The sequence below is a fragment of the Panthera onca genome, chromosome D1 (genome assembly GCF_046562875.1).
Source record: "Panthera onca isolate mPanOnc1 chromosome D1, mPanOnc1 haplotype 2, whole genome shotgun sequence".
In the NCBI taxonomy this organism is placed as follows: Eukaryota; Metazoa; Chordata; class Mammalia; order Carnivora; family Felidae; genus Panthera; species Panthera onca.
This window is the reverse complement of record NC_138348.1, coordinates 15,996,569-16,011,374: the sequence shown is the minus strand read 5'-3', so window position 1 is coordinate 16,011,374 and position 14,806 is coordinate 15,996,569. Positions and strand designations below refer to the sequence as shown.

Here is a 14,806-nt window from a genome sequence, read left to right as displayed (position 1 = left end):
TTACCCTCCCTCCCTCCCTCCCTCCCTCTTGAGGTTGCTCTAAGGCCCAAAAGATATAGTGAAACAAGCACTGGAAGGTTAACAGTGTGAGATTCCAGGTGATGGGAAGACCTATAGATGAAAGGATTGGAAGTTAATGATCGCTGCTACCATTTCTTGAACACTTACTATGTGCCACACATTGTGCTGTGATACGTTGTTTATGTCTCATGACAATCTTATGTAGCTAAAACCATTATTATTATCATCGCTATTTTAAAGGTAGGGAAATTGGTTCAGAAACATTATGTAACTTATTTAATCGCAATCAGACAGCTAATAAGAGGCAGAGGCAAAGCCAGATTTGAACCCAAAACCTGAGCCCAGAGCTCAGGTGCCAAACAACACGTTGAGATGAAATTGACAAGAGTTAACAAGTACAGAAGAGGATCATATTATTTCTCTTATTTAAGAAACAGGAACATAGTACCTCCTCTGTTGCCGACTCTATGCTAGGCCCTGTTCCATGGGCCACAGGGGAGATAAAATCAATTTAAACATGGTATCTACCTTCAGGGGTGTATCTCATTTTCCAGGCAACAGGGCAGGACAACTACAGCTATAGTCTCAGTACATCCTGGTTAGAACCTACCATCACTTCAGATGGAACGGTTCCCAGATACGAGAACCTGTGTATCTTCCCAGGTCCATCCTGGGCTGGCACCTGAGTCACCTGCCATCTCCACCCCTACCTCCTTGCCAGGCCTGCCATTGCTCCTCCTCTCTCTCCTGGCCTCTTCACATTTCGGTGGCCCCCTGCAGGGCACCCACGTTCAGAAAGCCTCCCTGGAAGGAAAAGCACCTGCCTTTCCACCTCTGGAGTGATACCAGCTTGGCTGAGGCCCGGGGCTTGTGGGGAGAGCTTTTTGGCCTTTTCCCAGAGGCAGGAGAGGAGGAGGGAGGCTGGGAAAGCAGGCTGGGGCTCGGTGTTGCAATTCAGGGCAGTGCAGGGACCTTTGCTCTACGAGGTGTCTATGGAGGGGAGGGAACACTGACTCTGGAGGCTGCCGGGATTGGGATGGGGGTGCCTGGGAGGCCGTCTTTCTGTAAGAGCAGCTAAGAGGCACCGGGGTGAGGAGAGGAAGGGGAGAGACGTGGAACTGGGCTGGTCTACAGGGAAATGCGACTGTCATGGTTGGGGGAAGGGAAGCAGGGGTGAGGCTGGGCTGAGGGGCGGCGGGCTGGGGAGGAGTCAGCATGGTAGGGAAGCTGCTCCGTGGGTGTGGGGGACGGCGGCCAGGGTTCTGGTCAGTCGTCTCCAGTCTGCCTAGCAGGAAGGAGAAGTGGCCCGACCCCTCACCAGTCCCTCCCCTCAGCCTCTCCCCACATTACTTTTCTGGGGCTCCGGTCCTTCACTTGCTCAGCTCCGGCTCCTCTGCCAGCCAGCGAGGCCTCTGGACAGGGGATTGCACCATCCTCCTCTCCCAGCAAGGGGGCTCCAGAGACTGTCCCAGCCTGGAAGTCCGGTGGCCTGGGGATTCGGTGGGTCTGTTCCTCAGCACTGGCCTGGGGCTCTGTGTGTGAGTCTGGGGTGGGAGGGAGGTTACCCTGTAGATCTTAGAAAGTGGTCTCTGGGGAGAACTGAAGGATGATAATGGTGATGGCAGCCCAGGCAGCACCAGGATTCTATTTAGGTCCCAGAATAACTTCTGAAGGGTTCTGGGGGAGGGGGGTCCTGGCTGTGAACTGGAGTGACTCCCACAGGCAGGAGGTTTGTGCCGGGACCCTGGAAAGTGACAGTAGTGAGGGTGTCTAAAAAGCAGTGAGTTTTACTGTGTGAGTGAGCAGTGAGTGAGCTGGTCCTGGCCAACTTTGTTCCCATTGCTGTCCTTACTTTGGAGTAAGAGGAAGGGGCTCTGACAGAAGCTGGGCAGATGTGCCCAAACACTCTGTGATGGCCTGGAGGGGTCCTTGGGGAGAAGAGGTGGCATGGTGGTCAACAGCTAAGACTTTGGAGTCAGACCAGAATTGGAATCTTGGCTCTACCATTGCCTAACTGTGTAGCCATAGGCAATTTACTTAATCTCTTTGAACCTCAGTTTCCTGATCTGTAAAATGAGCTTAAGAATAGTCATGATATTGGGGTGCCTGGGTGGCTCAGTCGGTTAAACGTCCTACTCTTGATTTCGGCTCAGGTCATGATCTCACGGTTCGTGAGTTCAAGCCTCGCAAGGAGCTCTGTGCTGATGACGCGAAGCCTGCTTGGGATACTGTTTCTCCTTCTCTCTGCCCCTCACCCGCTTGTGCTGTCTGTTTGTCTCTCTCTCTCTCTCAAAATAAATAAATAAACTTAAAAAAGAAAGAATAGTAACGACATCCATAGGAATATTGAGAGCAAGGCATATAAAGCCTTAGAACAGGCTGATATGTACGTATACAGCAAGTGAACGTTAGCGGATATATCAGTACTGATAAGATCAGGAGGAGAAAGTTGCTGAGGCCAGAAAGGAGCCCGGTTCTGAAGACTGTAACATGGATCATTCCTGCAGGAGAGTCCCTTGGTAATGTCCAGGGCTCCAGGAAGAGATGTCCTTGTGGCTGGAGGCCCCTGTGCCTGATGCTTCTCCTGGTAAGCTTCTTCATCCCAGCCCTCTCCCCTGATCCCACATCTCAGCCCTTCTCCTCCCTCAGGCATCAGCCTCCTTCGTTACTTGCCTTCTGCCATACCCCAGAGAGCAGTCTAGAGTCGTTCTTGGTATCGCTTGCCTCCTTCTGCCCAGACTACCTCTATCTACACTGGTTCTGGTGCTGTTCCCTCCCAATCTGGGCTTGCTGCTGGGGACAGCTGGCGTGTCCAGGGCTTAGCAGCACTGGCTTTGAAGAGTTCTGTCTGATCTCTGAAATTGATACACATCAGCCCCTCAAGGGGACAGAGGTTAACATCCTCATTTAAGGTATTGAGGTACAGGGGACTGTAAGTGACTAGCCCTAGAGCCCACATGAACCCCAGGGGCCTGAAGCCTGAGCCAACATTTTGCTGCCCTCTAGGGGTAGAAACAAGTTTGCAGTTTCCCAGAAGGACACAGAGGAAGTGGATGGGAGGGACCTGAGAGACCCCCCTTGTGCCTCTCTTTTGGGGCTAGACTCTGCAGTGGAGCTGTGGGAGCCAGATGCACAAGATGCAAGTGGCCAGGCGCTGGGAGTCAGCAACTGCGTCCTCAGGGAGGAAGCCAGCACGCCCCAGTCGGCTGGGGACTCCCTGGGGGCAGGGCTGGAGGCAGCAGAGCCCATAGTCCTGCTCCCCGGGATGGATACCCCTCCAGAGTCTACAGGTGAGGAGCTGTTGGATTTGGAGGAGGCAGGGGCTCCCTGGATCTGGGAGAGGTACCTTAGGGCCGTTTACCTCATAAGATCATGGTTAAGTCCAAAGGCTTTGGATTCAACTAGACTTGAGTGATCTAAGTGTGAATTTTGTCTCTACCTTAGGCCTGTCCGAGTCTCGGTTTCCTTATTTGTAAAATGGAAGTAATAATGGTATTATCGCTTCTTGGCCTTTTGGCTAAGAGCAAGTGTAACATCTGTTCTTACCAGTTTAATAATAGTATCTATCTGTTATGGCTGTTGTAAGGATGGATCAATGCATATAAAGGCTCAGACAATACCTAGGACATAATAGCACTTGGTATATGAGAGCTACTTTCTCATAACCGACTAGGAAGGGAATGAAGGTCACTGAGTGCTCAGGGCAGTGGCCAACTGGGCACCAAGCTTTTTTCTTGGAGAAGAACACTAAGGCTCTTCCCTGTACCCAGAGCTCCGTCCACAAAAACGGAAAAAGGGGCCAGCCCCCAAAATGCTGGGGAATGAGCTGTGCAGTGTGTGTGGGGACAAGGCCTCTGGCTTCCACTACAACGTGCTGAGCTGTGAGGGCTGCAAGGGATTCTTCCGCCGCAGCGTCATCAAAGGAGCGCGCTATGTCTGCCACAGTGGGGGCCACTGCCCCATGGACACCTACATGCGTCGCAAGTGCCAGGAGTGTCGCCTTCGAAAATGCCGCCAGGCTGGCATGCGGGAAGAGTGTGAGTGTCTGGGGGCAGGAGTGGGGGAGGAGGCTTCTGGGAAAGGGGTGCCAGGGTGTGAGGGTAGACAGGCAGCTGAGCCTACAGGGCCTTCCTACGTGGTCCCTACGTATAGATTAAAATCTCTTCCTTATGTTTACTCAATGCTCTCTGCTTTTCTGGAGCCTCAAACTACCCCTGTGCCCCATCCTTGCTTCCTGTCTCCCCCTTTTCCTCCCTCCTCACGTCCGGCCCCGTCCTTAGGTGTCTTGTCCGAAGAGCAGATCCGCCTAAAGAAACTGAAGCGGCAAGAGGAAGAACAGGCTCAGGCCACATCCATGCCCCCAAGGGTGTCCTCACCTCCCCAAGTCCTGCCCCAGCTCAGCCCAGAACAGCGGGGCATGATTGAGAAACTGGTGGCTGCCCAGCAACAGTGTAACAGACGCTCTTTTTCTGACCGGCTCCGAGTCACGGTAACTGAGGGAGCTGGGGACAGGTGGCTGTGCCCAGGGCATGGTTGGCTTCTTGATATCCGACTCAGTATAGTTTGTGTCTTCCGTCCTTGCCCTTCTGGATAGCCTTGGCCCATGGCACCAGATCCCCAGAGCCGGGAGGCCCGTCAGCAGCGCTTTGCCCACTTCACGGAGCTGGCCATCGTCTCTGTGCAGGAGATCGTTGATTTCGCCAAACAGCTGCCTGGCTTCCTGCAGCTCAGCCGGGAGGACCAGATCGCCCTACTGAAGACCTCTGCGATTGAGGTGGCTGGCAAGGCTGAGGGATGACGGGAGGACCGGGGCGGGATTGTCTCTGGCAGGGGCTTCACGACAGCCGCATGGGGAGTTGAAAGTGCCTCATGCCGAGACCAGCCTGCAGAGTCCCTGTTTGAGGTCTGCTGTTGTGTGCAGGTGATGCTCCTGGAGACGTCTCGGAGGTACAACCCTGGGAGTGAGAGTATCACCTTCCTCAAGGACTTCAGTTACAACCGGGAAGACTTTGCCAAGGCAGGTGAGAACTGAGATCAAGAAAAGATTGGGGTGGATGGAGAGACACTTTTGGTCATTGGGCTCATAGTGGCTACAGAGACACAGGCCCAGGCTTTGGGTGGCTGTTCAGGGAAGGCTTCTCTTGTTTTCCCAAGATAGAAAGTTGGAATGGTGATCGGCCTCTCTCAGCTGCTCCAAATAGACCCCTGTCCTCTGTTGCATTTGGCCAGTGGTTCTCAAACAGTGTTCTAAGGAATCTGAGGTGGGGTTCTGGGGAATTGTCACCCTGGAGGAAGGTCAGAGAGGCAGAGGAATGTCCTTCTTCCTTGAGCCAAACAAGAAACTCCGTGTAATATTGTGCTTCTGGATGATGTTTTGCCTAAAGAAAAGATTTTGCACCGAGTCTTTTAGTACTTAATAAGGAACTCAGTGGTGCCCTTTAAGGAACGTGTGGACTGACTTCACCCTATCTTTCAAATGCTTTTTTTGATGAGTTGTGGAACAGAAGCTGAAACGTGGCAACTTCAGGGCCATTTTAGGTTAAGAGTGAACACTCCCTTCCCCGTGCTGCATTACACCTGGAATGTTTTCTCCAAGAATTCGTTCACAGCGCTGCTCTTTGATCCTTACTTGTAGGCTAAGCAGTGTTGGCTTCCTCATATTCAGTTGCTGGTAATGTTTGTGTCATGGGAGTGGGGGTGGGCAAGAATGGACGGCTGAGGGTGTTTTGGAGGGACTGGAACTTCGGCTCAACGGGAGACCGAGTAGTTTAACACCTGAGTGAGTGGGTCTGTAAAATAGGGCCAATGCTATGACTCCATTCTTGGGGTTTGGTAGGTCCTGCTTTCCAGGACAGAGCTCATTGTCTGGTTTCTGGTGACTCAGACCAGCTCATATGCCTCTTGTCCAATACAGGCCACTCTGAGCTTTCTAGGAAGGCCTCCCTTAACTATAGAGCATGGCACATCTGTCACATCTCCTGGCTTCTCTAGTGCCCTGTGTGCTGCTGGAGTGTATAGGCGCCTAATGGGGGCAACTTGAGGACTTTTTTCCAGCTTTAAAAACCCAGCCCTGCTCCTTTTCTCTGCCTTTTTCCCTAAATGCTTATCATCCAGGTCGTTCCCAAGCGTGGCCTCCTCCTCCTTCCTAACCTCCTCCTTTCTGAACCCTTCGCCATTCTCATGTCCGGGTGTTCCTGCAGCACTCGCGGGCTTGTGCCATCTGAATCTGCACCTATTTATAGATTCATTTATATAAGCGGTTGTGATGCCATCACATTTGCCTTTCATTTCTTTTTGTCAGCGAGATCTTGGGAAGGAGGAGCAGGGGCCCTCTTTTGTCAGGTCTTCATCCCTCTCTACACCCACTACTATATGCTGCAGCCACTAATGATGTGGCCTGATAACATGAGCAGACCCTGCAAGGGTGCACAGACCATCTCCAGAACCTCCGCCTCCTCTCTGTACAAAGGGGCTGTTCGGCACAATTGGAGGCTCAACACCTCAACAAGAAAGGCTTTATAAAATGGGGCTTGTCCATTAAATGTCTTAGCACACACTTGATAAACATCAGGGTGAAAGTACAGGAAGTGACTAACCAAGAAGCCTTGAATGGAAAAGTTAGCAGATGGTTGCTAAAAGAAATCTGAGAGAGCTTAGGGGATAGGGTGGAGTGGGGGAGACTGTGTGATGGGAGAAGTGTTCTTTAGATGTCACGACTTTAGGTCATGGTTTGTTGAACTTCACTCTCCTCAGCAAGAAATCTGGCTCTGTTTTTTTAATCTATTACTTATTTAACAAGCACTTATATAGTATGTGCCACGTTATAATAAGGATCCATCATGAGATGAGTACTATTACTATCTCCATTCTGCAGATGGAAAAACCAAGGCCCAGAGAACTTAAATAACTTACCCAAGGTCACACAACCCAATAAATGGTAGAGCCAGGACTCCAACCCAGGCAGTCTGTTGTCATAGTCCATACCCTCAACCTTATTGCTGTGTTCTTGCTGGGATGTGAAACATGTTATCTCTGGTATTCAAACAAGTAAGGCCTATTGCCAGTGAAAAAGTTTTCTTTGTAAACAAAAATAAGAGTTGCCTCTATTTCTAGTAATGTGGGGTCCTCCAGAATGCCAATAATAGGGGCATCTGGGTGGCTTAATCGGTTAAGTGTCCAACTTCGGCTCAGTTCATGATCTTGCACTTTGTGGGTTCAAGCCCTGAGTTGGGCTCTGTGCTGACAGCTAGGAGCCTGGAGCCTGCTTTGGATTCTGTGTCTCCCTCTCTCTCTGCCCTTTCCCTGCTCACGTTCTTTCAAAAATAAATAAACATTTTTTTTTAAATGCCAATAATAGAAGAATTTATCCTTGTCATTCAATTCAGCACCTCCTATGTGCCAGGCACAGCACTGTGTGCTTTGCATGCTTTATCATTTAGCCGTCTCAACAGTCTTACAAGTTCAGATGAGCTTCCCATATCACAGATGAGGCTTAGAGAAGTTAAGAAACTTGCCTAACATTACACAGCAGAGCCCTGGAGACTTCTTCGTGCATTCCCAATAGTTCCCCTAAGTTGAGGAGTTGGAGGAGAGAAGGAAGCTCCCACGGCTCATGCTGCATACCCCCGCCTCCCTTCTTCCTCCCCAGGGCTACAGGTGGAATTCATCAACCCCATCTTCGAGTTCTCCAGAGCCATGAATGAGCTGCAGCTCAATGATGCCGAGTTTGCTTTGCTAATCGCCATCAGCATCTTCTCTGCAGGTGTGAGGAGGGGCAGGAGGGAAAGGGAGCAAGAGACTTGCACCAAGAGGGGGCTGCAGGCCCCATGGGGCAGGAATTATGGGGGTGGAAGCCCATGTCGTGCTACTTTGGGAGATGTTGGGTGTGGCATGTCCCTATTTTGGGGGTTGTGATTTGGGATATGGAACTAAGACCGTGGCCAGACTTGCTCCCCGACTCTCTTGGTGACCTGTAGACCGGCCCAACGTGCAGGACCAGCTCCAGGTAGAGAGGCTACAACACACATACGTGGAGGCTCTGCATGCCTACGTCTCCATCCACCACCCCCATGTGAGTCTCCCGATGGTGCCCTTTTTCCTCCTCCCCACAGGCTTATCCCCTGACACACCTGTTTTCCCTTCAAGACTCCTTCCCTGACTACATCTTGCACAGACAATTTGGTACCTCTCTCACAACTCCCCTACCCTTGCCCCTTCCCTGGGGAGAGACAGAACCTGTATTTGTCCCTCTCTTCCCCTAGGACCGACTGATGTTCCCAAGGATGCTAATGAAATTGGTGAGCCTCCGGACCCTGAGCAGTGTTCATTCAGAGCAAGTGTTTGCACTGCGCCTGCAGGACAAAAAGCTTCCCCCGCTGCTCTCTGAGATCTGGGATGTGCACGAATGACTGTTCTTCCCCCATATCTTCTGTTTTCTGGGCTGGATGGCTGAGGCGCCTGGCTGCCTCCTACAGGTGGAGCTGTCTGAGAAGGGCAAACATTCCTGGGAGCTGGGCAAAGGAGATCCTCGTGTGGCATTAAAGGAGAGTCAAAGGGTTGGGAGTTTTGTGGCTGCTGGGCAGTGAGGGTCCTGCTAGAAGTGTGCTCCATTTGAAGATCGTACTGACCCAACCAAATGGATGAACCTGGGGGCCACTTTGCACAAGGTTCTCCAGGGCCCTGCCCCTCCTGCCTCCACCACTTCCTGTTTTCCCCACAGGGCCCCAAGAGAAATTCTCCACTGTCACTGCGGCTTGGCCATAAATGCCTGGGGGCTGCCTCACTGATAGGTCTGGCGCTGTCTGTACAGAAAGACCAAAAAGAAGATAGAACGAGAGAAAAAAAAAAAAATCTCTGGATTGGGGGTGGGGGCACGGCCACCATAGAGGAGGAAACCCTCCTTTAGGATCCGCCTCCAGACGCATAACAGAGACAAGTCACAAGTGACAGCCTGGGCAGTGAGAGGGGACTACCAACCCCATGAGGATAAATGAAATGCTGAGGCTTAGATGCCCCCTTCCCTTTTAGTGACCCAGGTGGGATTGTGTTGTCTTTCTAAGGTGGGGGGGGGGGGGGGCGGGGTAGGAGGTTGAAGTTTCAGAACTAACACCCCAGTCATGCACCTGTCTTCGTGGGCGCGCTCATAATGCCTCGGGTGTTCCGTTGGCACCTAAAAAAGAGGGTACAACAGCCCATCCTCTAGGGCCTCAGGCCTTGTGGGACAGGAAGAAAAGTGCCCTGACAGCAGGGTGTAGGCTGCCCTGCTGCAGGTTTGTCTTGTGGGAAGGGCTGGACTCCATTTCCCACCGGACACCGCGGCACCGTTCACGTCCCCTTCGCTCTGCGCGCTCCCTTGTAGGTGAGACAGCGGGCCGCGCCTTCCGGCCTCGGTCCCCCCCGCCGTCCCTGAGTTGGTAGGCTCCACCTCCAGGGCAGCGGCTTTGCAGCCCCGGCTGCTGGGCACTTCCAAGCCGCTTGCAGGGGGAGGAAGCGTGAGGTGTGGGGGACGCTCAGAAAGTCTCAAGAGCAGTTTCATCTTGAGAAGTCGCTCCCAGGTTAATCTACATTTCGTCGAAATGGACGCTATTACCTTGTCAAATTAAAATCTCGTTGTGCAACCTGAACAAAAGGTATTCCTTTGAGTCCTCCCCATGGCACGCTTGGCGCTGGGCTGGCCCAGCGCTCCCCATCGCCTTCCCACTCCCACTCGGATAGGTGTGTGCGTAGCCGCCTTTCTCCCGAGGTTGGCTCCACCCTTCAGCGCTCGGCTTGGTGCAGCTCTGTCCCCCCCAGTGGTGCATGGTACAGCCCCCGACCCCCTCAACGTCTCCCTCCCTCTCGGGCTCGGAGTGGTACGCGCCCCCCCCCTCCCCCCGGGCAGACACGGAACTGGCGCGCGCTGGAAGCGGCGCCGGCAAGCGACCGAAGCTCAGCTGCCAGGGGCGGTCTGACTGGGCCTGGCCGGTTCCCCCAGGCTCGGGAGGTAGGAAGGTCCGGGCCACTCGGGGGCCCTGGAAGGATATTTGGGAAGGAACTCCTCGCGGGGGTGAACGGGCTCTGACAGGAAACAGGGGTTCTGGGGGAAGCGGCCTCTGAGGAGGCCCTAAGAGGCGTGTGTGTGGAGGTGGGGGGCGTGGGGTCTGGAGAGGAAGGGGAGTCCGTAGGGAAGGGGGCGGGGCTAGGAGTGAGAGCGCTCGGGGCCGCGGACCGGGTGCGGGCTGCCAGACCCAGCGCCGCTCGCGGCGGCTGGGTTCGATTCCTGCCGGCCGGGCAGGGGCGGGTGAGAACTGTCCAGCAGGTGAGGGGGCGGGCAGAGCTGTCCAGCCCGGGGGCCGAGCCGGGATAAGCACCTGGCGCGTGCGCGCGTGTGTATGTGTGTGTGCATCTTACATTTGATCACGATTTGGAGACCATGTTTGGTTCTTTGGGGAAAAAAAATGGGGGGTGGGGTGGGGGAGGAAGTGTTTCAAAACTGCTTGTTGGAGGGTCGAGACACCATTCAATCTTTGCCGCAACTGCTTCCCTTCCTATCCTCGTGCATCTCTAAATTCCTCTTCCTGCCCGGCCTCCCCCCCCCCCCCCCCAAACCCTGCCTATTGCCTGCCTTATTGCTCTCGTTCTCCCCCACGCTGACCGGTCTGTGCTGATGCGCTTGCAAGGTCACTGCCTGGGTAGGAGGGGAGAGAGCCTCCTGTTGTGCTCACGTCAGCAAAGATGTCATATCGCTCTCCGGTTCCTGTGGTTTTACTATGACATTCTGCCCCAAACGAGGGACGAATCCAAAGGGTTGGTTAACGTTACCATTTGTAGGCTGAAAAGACATAGAGAACGTAAAGATCTGTGGATTCCAAATCTGCATCTGGAGTGGATGGTGATAGAGGACTTCAGCAGATAGGTATGCGTTTAAGGCTTGATGCCTTTGGAATATAGGAGCTGGAAACCAGGGACTCCCCCTTAGTAAACATGGTTGAAGCAAGAGGCAGAGTCTGAGCCTGGGTTGGTATGAAGACAGGATGTGAGTTATAGGTGATGTTAGAGGCTTTACGGAGAGGAGGGAGAATGGAGAGAAAAGCCTTGGTTATCCCTGCAATCTGAATAACGGGAGGTAGTGGCTATTGATGAGACATGAAGTGTGGCTAAGCATCTATCCTATCACTAGTACTAGAATAGTCACAAGATCTTGGGGTCCTCGTGGCTCTGGAGGGACATGAACGTTGTAGAGCATGATAATGATTTGAGTTTTATCACATGCTTCTCAAGTGGGAGGGCTGGGATCTCATCAAGGCTAGAGGCCTGATGCCCTAATATGTCAGTAGAAGATACTTCAGGTGTGATATTTGAGATTTTGGCAGGAAAGGGCTCTTGATTTTCAGTGTAAAATAGATTTCAAGGCTTAGCCTTGAGCTCTGGCTCTGTAAATTCTGTTTTGAGATACATTGGCTCTCATCCTAAGTATTTTGCACATACTTATAGAACAAATTATGCTTTTACCTATGCCCCTTTTCATTTCTCTATTTCCCTTCCCTTCTTACTCTGCTTGGGAGGAGTTGAAATCAACTTTATAGTAGTGCCCCACCTACTGCGGTTTGCTCATGACTCCATGGCACTGGAGAGAACCAAAGGATTTTTGGGTGTTAGTGATACCTAGAAGTGAGCATATGGCATGTTTTAGAAACTTGGTTTTGGTTGTGTAGAAAGAAGAAATCTCTCAAAATCCAGAAGTAGGACAAAGTGCAAACTAAAGATAGGTAGGGAAGAAGATAACCTAATAATTAGCGGGTGCTGTCAGTGGAAGAAGTGTCTCTAGGTTCAAAGAGAATGAATTGTTATGGGCCGTGGCTGACTCTGGAGTAGCAGCTGCTAGCACTGTGCGGTCACCAAGCAGGGGAGGGGCTGTGGCTATGCTATAAATAGTTCTGGGAGCCAGAGTCGCCATGGAGACAAACCCGAATCCTATTACCTGCAGGTCCTCTATTGGGAGCAACAGAAGGGAGGGAGCAGAATTTTGAGGATTTGAGAGGTATTGCAGAGCGGTCTATTTATTATTAAGTAGGGAAGAAAAAAGATAGAGCTTCTCATTATCTAAATCAAATAGAATCTTAAGCATACAGGGAGTGTGCATGTCTATGTATGGAAGTGCACACAGCAGCAGAGAAGAGAGTGGTGTGTGTGTAGTGTAATGGGAATGTCTGTGTGTACAGTAAAGAAGGTCCTAGTGTGGCCATGTGTGGAGCACAGAGGTACATTTCTGTATGCACCGAGGGTAGCTTGTAGTGGAGTGAACCATTTTATTTAGGGAAGTGTATGGACACCCAACAGGATATAGATTATAATTAAGACCACGTAAGCTTTTCCTAACTTTTGCTCTGTGGTTTAGAAATTACTGAGCACCTCTTCCTGTCCTTGCAGAAATCCTATTATTTCTGCATCTAATTCTTAATTTCTATTAGAGATAGAAGGACAAAGTCTCATCTGTGTGTTTTGTATCACTGATTCCAATCTTGGGACTAGAGTAGAGGAAAAAAAAAAAAAAAAAAAAAAAAAGACTATGATTCAGCACCAAGGGCAGAGCTAGTAGCGATAGCCAGTGAGCCCCTTTCTTGCTTGAAGAGGGAAGAAAAATGGTTTAGATGGAGCAGTTGGAGCATGGATATTCCTCATGTGAGATTGCACAGGGTACAGTAGCCCACTGTTGTTGTCTCAGTGCATTAAGTATACAATTTATATGGTAGTTTCCCATGAAGCTGAATGCAGAATGTTGGTTCAGGAAATAATTAGGTTTTCATATAGAGCTAGGAGTATAGATTAGTACTGATTAGAGTCTGGTTTGATACTGATTCTGCCTGGAGCTGTCCTAGAAGTGACTTAGTTTTTATTATCATAATGACAGTCCCGTTTAGACTAATGGGCTCTATTTTTCAGAAACAGAGCACCAGGAGTGAGGCTGGAAATGGGCTGGTTTGTGGGGATGGGGAAGTGAGCCATTATTTATCCTACTTTTTAAAAATTTATTTATTTTGAAAGAGAGCGCACGTGCGTGTAAGCATGAGCAGGGGAGGGGCAGAGAGAGAGAGGGGGAGAGAGAGATGGGGAGAGATAGAGAGAGAGAGAGAGAGAGAGAGACAATTCCAAGCAGGCTCCACATGACCTAAGCAGAAATCCAGAGTTGGACGCTTAACTGACCGAGCCACCCAGGCATCCCTCTCCTACTTCTTGACATTTGGCCCTGTGAGTTCAAAAGCTTAGACCAAGCTCTAGGCTAGGAAAAGTGTCATGTTTCCCCATCTTTACTACTGAAATGGAAGGTCTTCTGACCTATGACCCTGGCTGGAATGAAGCTGAGAGAGATGAGTCCCTTACACCCAGCAGTGGATCTTATCAGTACTTTTTTTCCTATTGGACTTGAATTTTCAGATAATATCAGAAATCCTCCTGGGAACATTGACTCCTTGTGCGGTGCCTTGAAGTTTCTCTGAGATGAACTGATGAATTGGAATCATGGTGCAAAAGAAGAAGTTCTGTCCTCGGTTACTTGACTATCTAGTGATCGTAGGGGCCAGGTAACCAAGAAGAGACTGGTTTTTGTCTTGTCTTTTGGGATAACCACAACATCTGTAATTATTCCCTTTCCCCATGCCCACATTGTTTTGGATATCTCATTCTTTCTCTATTATTTTACCCTCATAGGAACATTGATGCCATTAGTGAAAATAGCAGTCAGGTGGATTGAGAGCATTGGCCCAAAGGAACAGAGACAGAACAGAATTGCTCTTATCTAGCATCTTTGTGTTCTTGGGCAAATATACCCTGTATACTTCAGTTTCCTTATTTTGTTAAAAAAAAAAAAAAAAAAAAGTACCCTGTGCTCTTTCTCAACCTACATATGCTCTTTTGGTAATTCATTAGCTAATACACCTTTTAAAAGTGCTAATCATCTTAATGTATTAGTGATAATTCTATTGCTGCGATTTTCCTTGCATTTCAGGATGGGTATCTTCATGACAGTGCAGACCTCATTTAGCCCCCCAGCTAAATGTGGCAAGCAGCACCCAAGTTTTCCAAGGTCGTGCAGTTAGGTTACTTTATCCAAAATAGCATTTTGAGCTTTATTTCTGGACTGTGGTTAAAATTTGAAACAACATCCTATCCCTCCAGGCTGCTGAATTTGTCTTTATATTCTTCAGGCACCCGAGCAGTGATAGTGTGGCCCAGACTCCCGAATTGCTACGGCGATACCCGCTGGAGGACCACGCTGAGTTTCCCCTGCCCCCAGACGTTGTGTTTTTCTGCCAACCAGAGGGCTGTCTGAGTGTGAGGCAGCGACGCATGAGCCTGCGGGATGACACTTCTTTCGTCTTCACCCTCACTGACAAGGACACTGGAGTCACGCGTTACGGCATCTGTGTTAACTTCTATCGCTCCTTCCAGAAGCGAATGCCTAAGGAGAAGGGGGAAGGTGGGGGAGGGTCCCGTGGGAAGGAAGGACCCCGTGCCACTTGTGCCTCAGAAGAAGTTGGTACTGAGAGCTCGGAGAGTGGCTTGTCCCTGCAGCCTCCCAATGCTGACTCTGCCCCTGAGGTGAATCAGTCTCCTCGGGGCAAACCCCGGGCCAGGGCAGGAAGCCGTTCCCGCAACAGTACTCTGACATCCTTGTGTGTGCTCAGCCACTACCCTTTCTTCTCCACCTTCCGAGAATGTCTGTACACCCTCAAACGTCTGGTGGACTGCTGCAGTGAGCGGCTGCTGGGCAAGAAACTAGGCATCCCTCGAGGCATACAAAGGTACA

At 51.0% G+C, this 14,806-nt stretch overlaps 2 protein-coding genes and 1 pseudogene across 58 annotated transcripts in view; all 3 read left to right on the top strand.

Moving 5' to 3' along the window:
• The first annotated feature begins 1,018 nt into the window (after positions 1 to 1,018).
• On the top strand, positions 1,019 to 9,649 carry NR1H3 (nuclear receptor subfamily 1 group H member 3). Of its 8 annotated transcripts, none has more exons than XM_060606557.3 (10): positions 1,019 to 1,110; positions 2,529 to 2,608; positions 3,123 to 3,311; positions 3,792 to 4,058; positions 4,302 to 4,510; positions 4,616 to 4,795; positions 4,943 to 5,042; positions 7,670 to 7,783; positions 7,998 to 8,092; positions 8,283 to 9,649. In XM_060606557.3, the coding sequence occupies exons 2-10, from the start codon at positions 2,566 to 2,568 to the stop codon at positions 8,427 to 8,429; spliced, it is 1,344 nt and encodes a 447-aa protein (XP_060462540.1). In that variant the 5' UTR covers positions 1,019 to 1,110; positions 2,529 to 2,565; the 3' UTR covers positions 8,430 to 9,649. The 8 variants fall into 8 exon arrangements, with proteins under 8 accessions (XP_060462540.1, XP_060462537.1, XP_060462538.1 ...); XM_060606554.3 differs by having other exon boundaries at positions 1,074 to 1,194; XM_060606555.3 differs by lacking the exon at positions 1,019 to 1,110 and adding an exon at positions 1,201 to 1,521.
• Positions 3,519 to 3,643, top strand: LOC132662680 (U2 spliceosomal RNA; annotated as a pseudogene).
• Positions 9,650 to 9,838: 189 nt separating the features above from the next.
• MADD (MAP kinase activating death domain) overlaps positions 9,839 to 14,806 on the top strand; it is a 39,914-nt gene continuing 34,946 nt past the window's right edge. For 32 of the 50 annotated variants that reach the window (XM_060606588.3, XM_060606601.3, XM_060606589.3 and 29 more), the window contains exons 1-4: positions 9,840 to 10,003; positions 10,831 to 10,915; positions 13,435 to 13,580; positions 14,205 to 14,801. In XM_060606588.3, the coding sequence (XP_060462571.1) occupies positions 13,519 to 13,580; positions 14,205 to 14,801 (659 nt within the window). In that variant the 5' untranslated portion in view covers positions 9,840 to 10,003; positions 10,831 to 10,915; positions 13,435 to 13,518. Of the gene's footprint in view, positions 10,004 to 10,830; positions 10,916 to 13,434; positions 13,581 to 14,204; positions 14,802 to 14,806 lie in introns of all 50 variants that reach the window. The other 18 variants (XM_060606606.3, XM_060606598.3, XM_081790265.1 and 15 more) reach the window with 3 other exon arrangements.